At 53.5% G+C, this 14861-nt stretch overlaps 1 protein-coding gene across 1 annotated transcript; it reads left to right on the top strand.

Annotated features, from left to right (window-relative positions):
- Positions 1 to 13864: 13864 nt before the first annotated feature.
- Positions 13865 to 14861, top strand: LOC133909811 (uncharacterized). The gene has a single exon (XM_062352360.1). The coding sequence runs from the start codon at positions 13952 to 13954 to the stop codon at positions 14576 to 14578; it is 627 nt and encodes a 208-aa protein (XP_062208344.1). The 5' UTR covers positions 13865 to 13951; the 3' UTR covers positions 14579 to 14861.

Genomic DNA, 14861 nt, shown 5'->3' with positions numbered 1-14861 from the left:
ACGGATCCTCAAATGGCGGCGTACGTGGCCGCAGTCAGAAAGCTCGAGAGACGCTTCGACGGCCTCGAATTGCGGCATATCCCTCGCCGCGACAATGCTCCGGCCGACGAGCTCTCTCGCCTGGCCTCATCACGTGCGCGCGTCCCTGCCGGAGTCTTTGAAGAAAGACTCGCACGGCCTTCCGTCCTGCCTGCCGAACAGGATGAAGGGGAAACCTCGAACTCAATTCAGGGGACCCCGACGGTGCCCTCAGTGGGAAGCCCCGTCAGGGCGCCGCCGTCCGACGAGTGCGCTGTGCTCGCCGAATGTTCTCAAGATGCCTCGTGGATGTCTGACATCCGAGGGTACTTGAAAGAAAAGTTCCTACCCGAGGATGAGGCGTCTGCCGAAAGGGTTGCTCGGCAGTCCAAACGCTATGCCATTGTAGATGGGGATCTCTACCGACGTAGCGCAGGAGGTATCCTCCTGAAATGCATCTCTCGGGCAGAAGGCGGCGATCTTCTCGCTGAGGTCCACGAGGGCGAGTGCGGTGGCCATTCATCGTTCCGCACGCTGGTCGGGAAAGCCTTCCGGCAAGGTTTCTATTGGCCTACAGCTCTCCAGGATGCTTCCGAGCTGGTTCGGCGCTGCAGGGCATGCCAGTTCCATGCAAAGCAGATTCACCAGCCAGCTCAGGCTCTCCATACCATTCCCCTGTCATGGCCTTTCGCGGTCTGGGGTTTGGACATTCTGGGTCCATTCCCCCGAGCAGTCGGGGGCTATGCATACCTATATGTCGCTATCGACAAATTCACCAAGTGGCCGGAGGCGGTCCCAGTCATCAAGGTGACCAAAAATACGGCGCTCCAGTTTATCCGCGGCATCACTAGCCGCTTTGGCGTCCCGAACCGAATCATCACCGACAACGGCACCCAGTTCACAAGTGCCTTGTTCGGGGACTATTGCGAAGATCTCGGCATCAGGCTCTGCTTCGCTTCCGTCGCTCATCCTCGGAGTAACGGGCAGGTCGAGCGCGCCAACGCGGAGATACTAAAGGGCCTCAAAACCCGGACCTATAACGTGCTCGCTAAGCACGGGAAGGGATGGGTGGACGAGCTGCCAGCCGTGCTATGGGCCAATCGGACTACGCCAAGCCGCGCTACCGGGGAGACTCCTTTCTTCCTCGTCTACGGCGCCGAAGCAGTCCTCCCCTCCGAGCTCACTCTGGGCTCCCCTCGAGTACATGCATACTCTGAGGGTGAGCAGGAGCATCAAAGGCGCGACGACGTAGACTACCTGGAGGAGCGCCGGCGGCGTGCTGCTGTCCGGGCGGCTCGGTACCAGCAGAGTCTGCGGCGTTATCATCTGCGCCATGTCCGGGCCCGGTCTCTCGAGGTGGGGGACCTAGTTCTCCGACGCATCCAGTCGCGTGAAGGAATGAATAAGTTGTCCCCTGTGTGGGAAGGTCCCTTCACCGTGATCGCGGTCTCCCGGGCAGGTTCTTTCAGGTTGGCGACGGAGGAAGGACAGCCACTCCCGAACCCGTGGAACATCGAGCATCTTCGACGCTTCTACCAGTAGATGGTCGTGCTCGCGGTTCAGGTTAGTAAGGCCGGGGGCTTCTCCCCGCCCGAGCAGTCTGAAGGCTTCGCCCCGTGGGGTAAGTCGATGTCACCCAACCTTGTAAATATTGCACATTAAGTTTTTCAATAATCAATCGCTATATCAAAATACTTTTTCTGGTTTCTGTATGTTTAAATATGTCTGGCGAGGAGCTCGGTTGTGCGAGAAAAAGTTCGTTCTCTCTCTTTTTCCCCGCTGACAAAAGAATCCCGAATCGGTATGCACGCGAGCAGTCGCCGCTGGCCTACGTCCAGCATGGTAGGCTGTGGTGTTCGGTGTCGTGACAGGCTCCCGGGCCCTACCAAGTTTCGGGGTGCTCTAGGTAATCCAATCGCTCGAGCTGCTCGAGTAGTCCGGAGCTCGGGCCCCCGGAGCGGGCTGTCGGTGCTCGGTCTGGTCTGTCATACCCGGACGCCACCGAACCATAGGACCTCTAGGTTATGCCTCTGTCCGCTCTTGTCCGCCGGTTTGGATATTCGAGAGGTCTCGGGTCAAAAATGAGAGCAGTCTATAGCAAGTACCGCACTAACAGAGCGCACCAGACAAAAAAAAAATTCTATATTCTCTCTTAAGTCACAGGCTGGCAATCACGAGCAGTTCGGCCGCGAGGGCTTCAATGCCCCGGTCCCTGGTCGGCCCCAAGGGTCCTCGGATGGTCCTACCACTTAGGCTTGGGTGGTCGAGATCACCCGACCTTAGGAGCCTCGTATGCCTCTGGGCACTCGGGCGCTCCGTTGAAAGAATCAAGTCCCCGGGCACCCGAGCTCGGAAGCACATCCCTCCTGGATCGATGAGCCAGAAGGCCGACAGCTGTCCGGTGAGTGGTTATGTTCAGATAAGTCTGCTTTAAGTAAATTTATGTCCTCGAGCCGCTCTCGGGGGCTCTCGCGGTTTAATCTGTTCGGCGAGGTGGTCTCCTCGCACGCAAAAACCCTGCCGCGTGTCTACTTTTTCCCAGAACGACAGAGCGGTTTGCAGAAAAGAGTAGCGTGCTTGCGATAATGTCTGACCGAAGCCCTTCGTGGTCGTCGTGGTGTTCGGTCCGCTTTTATGGACCCCGAGCACTACCGAGTCCTCGGGTACCCTGGGTAATCCTATCGCTCGAGCTACTCGGGTAGTCCGGAGCTCAGGTCTCGGGGGCAGGCTGTCAGCGCTCGGTCCGGCCCGTTTCAAGCCCGGGCACCACCGGACCGCGAGGACTCTTGGTCACATTCTCGCCCGCACACGTCTCCCTTCTACTAACTGAGTGGTCGCAAAGTGAAAAAGTGTTCATTAGGCACGGCGTGTTCCGAGCAGGATCGATCTATCTCCCGGGCAAGGGAGTCTGTGTCTTCGTTTCTTAACCTGGGCAGTGCGGACTCGCGAAAGCTCGAGGGCTGGCCGCGCCAACGTCAGCAATCGGAGCAACTTCATTTCTCGGGGATGGGAAGGTCGGGAACGGCCCGACTAAGTACTCCCCGGGACTTCCAGGCAGAATACCAAAAGAAACATCAAACACACAGAGAAATTGGAGTTGCGAGCCCAAGGAAAAGCTGCCATTATATTCACAAGACATATACAAGGCGTTTTTCTAAGGGTTCACTCCTAATATTCACTCCTACATCTACAACAAAAGAAAAGAGGGCACAGAAGGCCTAGTCGGCGGCAGAGGCGTCGGCTGAATCCTCCGAGTCGTCCCCGGGGGCTGGCGGTGGCGGCACCTCTCGCCTGAAGCCGGCCGCCACCACGGAGGCGGTACTCCTAACCGCTGCCCAGGCGGCCTCCTCCTCAGCCTCGACTACTCCCTCTCGCGCCGGCTCCAATGGGAAGTTCGGGTCCCTGCTTCGGTAACAGGCCAGGACGTGCTCGGCCACGGCACGTGCCAAGCCACGTCCCTCCCGGGCGGCAAGTTCCTGAACTGCCCAGGGCAGGGTCTCGAGGCGCTCGCAGACCTGCTGCAGCCCCAACACTTGTCGTGCGGGGCCGTCGCCCTTCTTGTCGTCGACAAGCCGTCCAAGATCACCCTTCTCCACGGCCCGTCGCATCCGCCGGAGTATGTCCTCCAGCATATGCTCGAGGTTGACCCGCGAGACAAAGGCGGTCTCGAGCTTCTCCCTGGCGGCCCGCAGCTGTGCCTCGAGTCCCTGGTCCCCTGCCGGACCAGAAGAACCGCCAGCCACGGTGGAGGCGGTAGCCTGCTTCGTCTTGGCCACCATCTCGGACAAGGCGCGTTCACGCTCGGCCAGTTCCGCCTCGTGCTTCGCGTTCTCCTCCGCCCTGGTAGCCGCGGCGGTCGCCGCAGCAGCAGCTTCGCCCTCTCGGCGACTCAGTTCGCCTTCTCGGCGACTCAGCTCATTCTCCCGCCAGGCCAACACATCCTCCTGCTGGACCACCGAATCCTCCCGGGCACCGAGTTCAGACGCCGATAGCTCGTTGTCTACTTCCCGGATGGAGACTTCCTCTTCCCAGCGCTTGATTTCTTCTCTGATCTTCCGGAGGTCGTCTTCCCAGCGCTGGAGGTCGGCGCGCGTCTTCTCGGCCGCGCCCTCCCGGCGGGTCAGCTCGGCTTGCCGCTCCTCCGCAGCCTGCTCCCGGGCTGCGACTGCCAGCTCCCTCTCCTGCGCCTGACCCATCCTGGCAAGGGCCTCGGCAGCTTGCTGCCTCGACGCCTCGGCCAAGCGGGCAGCGTCTTCTCGTTCCCGCGCGGCTTCTGCCTGCGCGGTCTTCAGAGTTTCTCGTTCCCGCGCGGCTTCCGCGCGGATATCTTCTAGGAGCTTCTGCTCCCGCGCGGCTGCCGCACGGGCCTCCTCCTGGGCGCCCGCCAGCTGCGCCTTCTCCAGTGCCAGGCGGGCGCGCTCGGCCTCGAGCTCCCCCTCCTTGGCGTTCACCACTGCGCCCAGCCGCCCAACCGCTACTTGAACGCCTTCAATGGCGGCCAGGAAAAGATCGGCGGGCTGACCGGGCACCGGTGGGGCCCAGGCTTCTCCGCAGAGTGCCTCCAGGGGGGCCGAGCTCTCCGCAGGGCCTTGCACCGCCATCCGCCCCGGGCTCTGCCTACCCGGGGTAGGCTCCGCCGGAGCCAAGGTCTCGGACGGCGGCCGCGTTCCCGCATCGGCCGCCCTGTCCACCGGCCCCGGCAGAACATCCGCCTCCACCGTTATCCGCCCCGGGCTCTCCGCGCCCGGGGCAGGTTCCGCCGGCGCCCTTCTCGTGGTCGCTGCCTCCGCCTCTCTCCCTGAGGCCGCCACGTCAATTGGCGCCTCCGCCGTTCCTATGCCGGCCTCCGTTGGCGCAGCGGGCGGGCTCGGCTCTGGCCCCGGCGCCTGTTCTCTCTCCGTCGCAGCAACGCCTGCGGCCGGCCTACGGGAGACAAGTGAAAATCGTCAAAACTTAGTTCGGGCCGGAAATACCCATGGAAAAGCAAGAAAGAAGACTCACCGATACCGCCATTTGGCCGCTGGGAGCCTGATGTCCGGGTCCGGCGCCGTCGGTCCGGACCCCTCCCGCCGCCTCTTCCGCTGGGGGCTCGGCTGAGCCGCTGCACGGGCCACGGGCGCCGTCGTGCGGGCCTCGGGTGCCGCCGCACGGGTCTCGGTCTCCGCCGTGCTGGTCGCGGGCGCCGGCGCAGGCCCCATCCGCACCAGGCGCGGCTCCAGCACCGGAAATGCCGCCGCTGCCGTCGGCGACGGCGGAGAGTCTGGCACTAGGATCAAGGCCCGGGGACGCTTTCCCCGGTCTCCCGGCGCCAACTCCCCAACGACTTCAGTGGCGCCCTCCTCTCCGGCACGGCGACTGCTGCTTGCGGCGGCCCCGTCACCAGCCCGCACCGAGCTACCAGCGACCTCCTCGCCAAGAAGTTCCTCCAGCCCGGGGAGGTCGGAGGCCTCGGGACTCCGGCTTCGTGGCCGGTCCACGGGCCCCTGGGCATCGAACTCCGGCAGCCCCGCCATGATGGCCACCCGGTTGGGATTGGCGCAGAGCGCCATCTCCGGCCACGGGAGCTCCGCCCGGCTCATGTCCTCCGTCCCGGTGATCACTCGGGTCATCCCTCGCAGCTCCGCCTGCCCCAGATCCCAGCTCGCGCCAATCTGGGTCCTGGTGATGTCCTCCGGCCCGGTGTAGAACCAGCTTGGTCGGGCCCGCTCTCGCAAGGGTGCCAACCGACGACGCAGAAAGTCCACAACCACCATGACTGAGGTCAGCCCGCCCTCGCGCAGTTCCAAGATGCGCTCCAGCACCGGCTTCAGTCTCGCATCTTCTGGTGGCGGCGCCTCCCACGTCGATCGCCGAGGTTCCGCCGCCTTCTCTGGCAATTCAAGGCGCTCGTGGGGGTCGATGTCGACGAAGAACCAGTCCCGTCGCCATTCCTCCCACTTGCTGCGCATCACCTGGGGAATATAATGGTCCCCCAGGCCTTCCCGGAGCCGAAGGTTGCAGCACCCCGCGACGTCCGCCGTGGAGTGCCCCCTCTTCTTCCCCACCGGCCGAAGGACGAAGAAGTGGCGAAGCAGCGTCGCCGACGGCATCACCCCCACGAACATTTCGCAGAGATGCGCGAAGACCGCCAACGCCACGACGGAATTGGGGCTTAGGTGCACCATTTGAATGCCGTACGTCTCCAGCACTTGCAGAAAGAAGGCGGAGAACGGCGGCACTAGCCCTGCCGCCACGAAAGAAGTTAAGAGGACGGTCCGCCCAGGGACGGTTGTCGCCGGCGTCAGAGTCGCCGGCCTCACCACCACGGCACCTTCCTGACCCTCCGGTACCAACAGCTTCCTAATCTTATCCGCCGCCTCCGCGTTCCTCAGACGAGACTCCGGCAAGATGCTGTCCGAAGTCTTGTCCCGGTGACCTCCTCCAACCCTCGTCATCTCGTCCGGATAGAGGGTGTTTTTTGGTGGTGAAGAGAGAGAGAAGGGAGAACGCTCCGATCGCCTGGGAGTTTCCTGAGGGCTTCGGAGCACAAAGAAGGCAGGAGCGCAAGTGCGAGAGAGCGTAAAAAAAGGGAACGGTCCGATCCATTCCCCCTTTTTATAGCTCAAAATTCAAAAACTGCCGCCCCAGACGGTTCGCTCGGCGAAGCGTCGCCTCGATCGACGCAACTGTCAGGCGAATCTCACGCCGATCGCGCGATGTCAGCGGTTGCCAGGCGTATTTTCCTCGATCTGCGCGGCGACCGCGCGTGCCGCCCGTATGGTTATCATGCCCTTCGGAAGTTGTGTGGACACGCGTCCACTCATTTTCCCGTTGGAACGTACTTGAGGTCTAAGTCCGCAAGGGCCACCTCTCGAAAGCTTGCCACATGGCGTCCGCGTCAGCCTTGGCCTCGGTCGCGACGAAGGGCCCATTCGCAGTCTCCGTCCCATCGGCTACCAACGGGCCCGGGGGCTACTGTCGGTGTATTTAGAACCAGGGGTCCCTAAGTCCCGAGGCCAGGCCGGCCATCCACCACATGTCACCACCCTGCAAGGTAGGTAGAAGCTAAGTCCCGGGAGAAGGTGCTCGGGGCCGCCGCTTCTGGTTCCCAAGCACCCTAGTTCCCCGATGATCCGCAGAGCCCAAATACCGAAAAGGAAGTGCTCGGGAGAGAGTGCTCGGGGCTGCACGTGGCAGCCCCCGAGGACTCGGTGCCCCCAAGGTCCCACCGAAGTGCTCGGGAGAGAGTGCTCGGGGCTGCACGTGGCAGCCCCCGAGGACTCGGTGCCCCGAAGGTCCCACCGAAGTGCTCGGGAGAGAGTGCTCGGGGCTGCACGTGGCAACCCCCGAGGACTCGGTGCCCCGAAGGTCCCACCGAAGTACTCGGGAGAGAGTGCTCGGGGCTGCACGTGGCAGCCCCCGAGGACTCGGTGCCCCGAAGGTCCCACCGAAGTGCTCGGGAGATAGTGCTCGGGGCTGCACGTGGCAGCCCCCGAGGACTCGGTGCCCCGAAGGTCCCACCGAAGTGCTCGGGAGAGAGTGCTCGGGGCTGCACGTGGCAGCCTCCGAGGACTCGGTGCCCCGAAGGTCCCACCGAAGTGCTCGGGAGAGAGTGCTCGGGGCTGCACGTGGCAGCCCCCGAGGACTCGGTGCCCCGAAGGTCCCACCGAAGTGCTCGGGAGAGAGTGCTCGGGGCTGCACGTGGCAGCCCCCGAGGACTCGGTGCCCCGAAGGTTCGCGCAAGATCATTCAACGACCCGAAGGGTCCCGTCGTCAGGGTGTCATCCAGTCAAAGGCCCAATGCCGCATTTAATAGGCACGCGCGGTCTGACATCCTGACATCCTGACATTCTCAGCTGCCCACTCCCCAGTGTCAGACCCTGCCATGCACTAGCAGGGGGCCGTGGGTCAATTAAATGCACGGGTCCCGTCCCGTTTCATCCAGGTGCCTCGGGATAACGTTGCCAGAATCGAAGCCCTCCGCCTGCCACCCTGCCCTGGCAGAAGAACAAGACAGGGTGGGCGCACTGGGCACCTCTGAGGCTGACCGGTGGGCCCCTTTTAGGGCGCCCCGAGGCTTCCGCAGCGGCTGGTGGTCGAATGCGCGCCGCATTTCTCCACCGCCCCTGTCACTTCGCCAAAATGAAATGATTACGCCTTTCTCCGTGGCACCTTGGCATTCGCGTCCCCTCTTTCCCATTCAGGATATGTTGAGGTCGGCGCGCCTATAAAAGGAAAGGATGGAGAACACTAAAAGCAGAGAGAAAAGGCCCCCGACCACCAGACGACCAACAATCTCCGACGAACCAGGCCAAAGATAGATCGACGGACACTCGAACCAGCTCAAGTTAAGTTAGAACATAAGAGCTTCAAGCTCTTTGTAAACAGTTCTCCCCTTAGAACCAGATATATCCTTGAAGAATCCCCTTCAAGGATAAATATAGCGCTCATACAGGAGTAGGGTGTTACGCCTCCGTGCGGCCCGAACCTGTCTAAAACCCGGCGTACCCACTTTTCCTTGCATTAGGGTGATCGTCTCCCACCAGCCATCGCATTTATTTCTGTTCCCGATTATTTCCCGCACAAGCTTTTCCAGGATCATCCCCCCGGCCGAATCTCTAAAAAGGGGTCTCTCGGGATCCCTGCGACAGGAGTTCACTCTCCGACACTCTCCAACTTTGATTAGTCACCATAAAAAATCATGCATAAATAAGCTCGTACAAACCAAACTTAATTTAGATATTATCAATTACTCATCATATATAAAAGAAGATATATATCTATGGTTTTCTCATCTGCACGTAAACGCTCGGACGATGCAGATGTGTAGTTAATGCGAGCAGCGGATGGGGATAACGATACATGATGCATGGTACTACAGTAGCTACTATATGACAGAGTAGAAGTAGCTAGCAAGAACCATTGAAAATTGAAAACCTCAAAACTTGAATAAATCAAATTAATAGATCATTTATACAAACAAATAAACTAAAAAGATCAGAGGATATCATAAGATTCACTTATTGACACCTCTAATCACGTACATATAACCTAGGATTTGATGTTCGATGAGTTAAATATCTGGTTATGAATGGTTATAAGTGAAGTATTTCACTATTTAAATGCTACCGAAATGATTTATATACAAGTACACATGCTTTTCTTTTACAAATGAAGCTTAGGAATATAGAGAGAGAAAATGATGGGATTGTCAGCAGGGTTAACAAAATCGTTTGAGATACCAAAATCGCTACCCAACGATTTTCTGAAATTCACGAATATTGCGAAAACCGCTCAAAATTCAGTGAGAATTTGATCAAATTTACTCAGTCAAATTTGTAAATTGGAAGAAAAACTGATCGAATCGACGATTTGGTAACCGCTCGATTTAAACCGAAAATCGCTTGAATTCTATAAAAAACCAACCGTATTTCCCGCATTTCGTTTGTGATCGAAAACCACTCGAATATTATCGAAAACCGCTCAAGTTGAAGAAAAACCAAAAAAATAGCTCAATATTGTAAAATCGATAACTAAATTCATCTGAGCTTCAAATCAAATGAATTTTTTTTGTTGGTTTCCTTGTAAAAAAGTTCTATACTCATAAAAAGTTCTATATTTTCTATGAGAAAATGTAATTGCTAAATCTAGTTAAATGCATAGTTAATTCTTTGCTAATCCAAAAATTATGAAACTAATTTTTTTAGTCTTCCTACATGATCATATGTCTTTTTAAAATACATGAACTCCTAAATATTTATTTTAATATGCATTTTTGAGTAAATGTTTTGCAACTAGATTAATTCATAACTAACCCATCACATATCCAAAATTAGTGAAACCACTTTTTATTAGTTTACTTATACTATGCTTTATGTAGGAAAAAATAATGGTAAACATGAAAGTTAATTACATTGTTGTTTCTTAACAGGTTTACTTTATGCTTATGAACTTTGTAAAAATTATATAGAAATTAATAAAACTCTAAATGAAGTGAAACTAATTTTAAAGATCCTCTTAAGATATGTCCTACATAAAAAAAATGTGTTTGCATGTTAAGGCTTTTCTTAACGTGATGCGCCAAATCATCATGTTCATACGACCTATTTTAGCATTTCTTTTTTTTTCTTCAAACTTCCTCTCCATGAAATATGATGCAAACGATAGTATTTTTGAAAGAAAAAATGACACAGGGCCTTAGAATTTTCTCTAGTATTTTTAGATTTTTTATGATTTATTTATTTATTAACTAATTTTTTGAATTTGAATTCGAAAACCGGTCGATTTCAAAATACGATGCAGACCGAATTGGCCAATATTCATGAATACTGAGTGGTTTTCAATAATTTTTCAAACCATGATTGTCAATCTGAATATATTGCAATGTCATGGTTGTTGTCACCCCTGTTAGTAATTTTTTCAGGTAAGTCTGTACTAGCAGCAGAGTTATTATATTGTACTATTGTCACACCTAGTTTTTTTAAAAAAAATCATAAGCATTCCATAAGTATGCCATAATCAATTTCATCATATATGTAATGACGTTATTAGTGATAAATAGTACTATATCGCATAAAAATAACTTTATTAAAATAAATACCAGAGTTTCAAATAGCAGCGAAAGAACAATAGAAAACTCCAATGAAAGTTTCAAGGCACACCACAGGCAATCGACTGGGGGCAATGCGATCTAGGACGCTTCATCTTCCTAGTAGTCTTCAGCTTCATTGATCTCCATGCAGTCTTCTTCAACTAAGCAATATTTATTATTGAAAATAGCAAATGTAAGTACATATCGTACTCTATAAGTGTGAGAAAGTATGACATGAGAGCTTAAGACAAAAAAAGTTTGACTCAAGTTAACTGCATCTATATCATTATATCCTAGAACTCAAAAAGGCTTAGCAATCTTATTTACTATGTGTGACAGCAAGACTTCACAACATACAGCTCATCGGATTCTATCCGACTACCAAAACTCACCAGATATTCCATATCCGGCTACCAACTCATCGGGTTACCAACCATCCAGGACCCCACTAATTATGAAGAAATCCATACCTGCTCTTGACCGTGAGCGCGGCTGATATATCAGTTTTACACTCTGTAGAGGTTGTACACTTTACTCACAAGTTGTGATTCCCGTGTTGCTTCACCCTTTCGAGGTATAGAACTAGGGTCTCACTATAAGGCATTTACAAAGCGCCTCTAAATCTTTGTACACCCACTAAGGTTTCACTGCTAATAAGGATTTCATCCACTGTAGAGGCTCCCTCTTGTGTCACTCAATAGCCAACTGGTGCATACGGAATAAGGAGGACATCTAATTAATTGGTCAGGCCGTACCCATATAAGCCTCGTGGTCACGCTGTTGTGTTAGGTCAATATCCATAAACCGGTCATTAGGATCTAAAGCACATACTCGCACATCACCCAATGCGCACACAACAGCAATACCAACCAAACCAACCTTCCTAGATCCCTATGATCCATGTTGCTAGAAAAGACTATCCAAATCGGTTCATATTACATAGAATATTTAACATATTAACATTTAAACCACACGACTCGATAGACTAAGAATTTCTACCCTTACACCCAAACTACAATACAAGAGACAAGGATAATCATGGAAGTATCTAGTAAACCCTAGCAATAGGATTCATATTGATAAGTATGCAACTAAAAGTAAAAGACACACTTTCCTACAATAGGGTCAATGTGATCAAGGACACTTGCCTGGATGTTGCTTAGTGATCTTCATAAATTAGTTCTTGAAATATCCCGAGGCCTTGACTTTGCAGAACATTGGATCTTCTGGACACGTCGTACTATACTCGTAAAAACATGCTAATAACAGCAAAACTAAATAAATACAAAAGAAACCTAATTTGCAAATCAAAAGAGGAAAGAACACAGAATTGTGGCTTTCAATGAAGAAAGAACTGGGTTGACTAGATTTAACATGAAGACGATGAAAACTAGGGTTTTATCGGAGAAGGACGTACAAAGATGTCCGAGAATATTAACATATGAGACCATATATTGAATTCATATCCTATGTGCAATAATATGTGATCTCTGCACATCTAAGTCATATGATATGCATCCAACTTATTAAAATAATATTAGAAACTATATGGTCCTACACGTCAAACCTGAACAAGGATCATTCATTAGAAACTTGCTGAATTTAGATGAATTTACAAAGTGGTTTGGAATTTAGATGAAATTCGCTGAACAAGATTTGAAAAGATGAACTATATTTGAATTACGAGATCTGAAGCAGAATTAACCATAGATAGTAGGGGCTAACATGTAAAATTCCTAAACAGGAAATAAAGATAGAATTAAAAGATAAAGGGAGGGGTTTTTTGTAAATCTTACGCATACCATCAGAGAGCACGGGAGCACGGCGATAGCCGGCAGTGGGCTCTCGGCTTCACCGGCGATTAGGTGCTCGGGAGCAGCGCAGGAGAGGTCACGCGCCGTGGTGGGACCGTGGGGCTTCTTGGCTCAGTGAGAATCGCAGCGAGCTGAGGTCAGCAGTAGTGGAGATGCGGGGCACAAGAGAGACATTGGGGTGACTTCATGGCACTACGCTGATGTGAGGGCACCACAAGTGGGCTCGACTCTAACGGAGGTGGCGTCAAGGCGGGGTGATCACGAGATGCAGCCACCGGTGAAGACGCTCATCTCGACGTTGTTGTGGTGGATGAGGGCCTAAGGCGAGGTCGCAAGCATGTTCCTAGCGGCAGTGCGGTGCTCTAGGCAAGAGGTCACGACACGGGGCTCACCATGGGTGGAGATTGAGTGTGGCGGCGCGGCTCGAGTGTGGCAGCGCAGACATCGGAGATGAGCAGGATGGCGCCTCGGCGGCCGGGGTTGTTGGGAGAGGGAGGATACCTCAGTACCGCACAGCCTCGGTGAAGCCGAAGGTGGCCTCGGCTTGGCTAGAGGCCCAGCGACAAGGCGACGCGACGAAGCTCGGTGGTGACCGGAGGAGACGACCGTTGTGGCGGCGCTTCGGGTTTGGAGGGACATTGAGGGCGGCGGGATGGGGTGCGAAACCGTAAGGCTATGCGCGGAGCCGACCTAAATAGAGAGGAGAGGGTGGGCGACGTGAGGGGCGCGCGGAGATCATGCTCGGTGGCGATTAGGGAGAGGCGGGAGGAAGGGGATGACGAGTGTTTCCGACACGACAGAGAGAGGTGGGAGAGAGTGTGGACCGGGAGAGAGGCTGGGCTTCAACTGGCTCAACCCAAGAACGAAAAAATGGGCCTCGGCCCAGGTGAGGGGTGAAGAGTTAGGCTAGTTTTAGACTAGGATTTGGGTTAGGGTTTGGTTAAGATTCGACCCAAGAGGATTTTCGGGTTTTAGGAATTAAAGCATTTTTAAAAATAATAAAAGCATAAAATAAAATTCAAATAAATAGCAAATACACTCAAATAGAATAAAAAATTTAAAAGAGGCATTTTGGAAAGCTTTGAACCTAAATAAAATATTTTATTACTGAAAATAAACTCTTTTTAAAATACCAAAAATTAGGAAATTCTTTTAAATAAATAATAAAATGCTATTCTATTATTTGAAAATGTTCACATTCCAAAATTGAAATTTTAGAGTGTAACAACTACCTTTGCTGATTCTAGTTCCACCCTCTTTGTAGTACTACAGGTATGTAATTTCCGGCAGTAAATTCTCGCTGGTCTAAATAAAGGCAAAGGTCAGCTCTTCTTTCCTGGGATCTGAACAGTGAACAGTTAAAGCATGCCGATAATGTGCTGTTAAAAATAACCAAAAAAGGTCCGTTATAGGAGTAATATCCATGTGCTCTGTCGATTGTGGAGGACTGGAGGTGCATAAAAGCCACTTGCAGACTTGCTGCACGCCCTGACCCCAGTGTTCTCTTTTCTCTGCTTGCATCTCTCTTTCTCTCTCTGCATCCACATCCATGGCAGCAATCATCAGCAAGGAGGAGCCTCTCCAGCTGAAGCAAGGGAGCAAGGTCTTCTCCAAGTTGCTCTCCAGGGAGAGCTCCCTCGCCGCGCCGTCCTTCCGGGTGTACTACGGCGTCGCCTCGGCGGGGTCCGTGCCCTTCCTATGGGAGTCGCAACCGGGAACGCCCAAGAACGCCATCTCCACGGCCACCCTGCCGCCCCTCACGCCGCCGCCGTCCTACTACACCACCAAGCAGCAGACCACCCACAAGGCGGCGGCCGCCACCAGCAAGAAGCAATCCAAGCCCAGCATCTTCAGCGCCATCCTGCCCAAGATCATCCTGCACAGGCGATCCAGGTCGTCGAGCTCGGCGCCCGCCTCGTCCTCCTGCTCCTCCTCCTCGTCGTGGTCGTCGGCGTCGTTTCAGTCGCCCGCCTGCTCGTCGATGAGAAGCCGGGTGCACGCGTTCTCAGCCGGGGACGACAGCGAGGACGAGCAGGAGCCGCCGACGTGCTTCAGCGTGCGGCACGAGAGCTTCAGGGCGTTCAAGAGCTGCCGCGTCGCCATGACGGTGAGGAGCGCGCTGGCGTCCGTCGGCGGCCATGGGTCCACCGCTGCAGCGCCAACAGCGGCAGCATAGAGGGTGTAATACTTCCAGTAACCTCATGGTCCTTGTGCGTCATGCATGCATGTTGTTGTTGCTTGGAGAACTGGAGTTTAATTGCTCTGCATGTTTAACAGTGTGCCTTGTCTTTTCATGGAGTAATGTTAAAATCTCAAGAGGAGCTTATCAAAGTATTATGGTGAATTAAGTTTGTAACAGTGTGTAAATTTAAAAAATAATGTAATGATCATAGCATGGCTATGTAGTGTGTATGGACTATTTTTTGCTTCCTGGAACTTATTGCCTGCTTGGTCAGTAA

The sequence above is a fragment of the Phragmites australis genome, chromosome 2 (assembly GCF_958298935.1).
Source record: "Phragmites australis chromosome 2, lpPhrAust1.1, whole genome shotgun sequence".
NCBI lineage: Eukaryota > Viridiplantae > Streptophyta > Magnoliopsida > Poales > Poaceae > Phragmites > Phragmites australis.
This window is presented reverse-complemented; position numbering and strand designations above follow the sequence as displayed.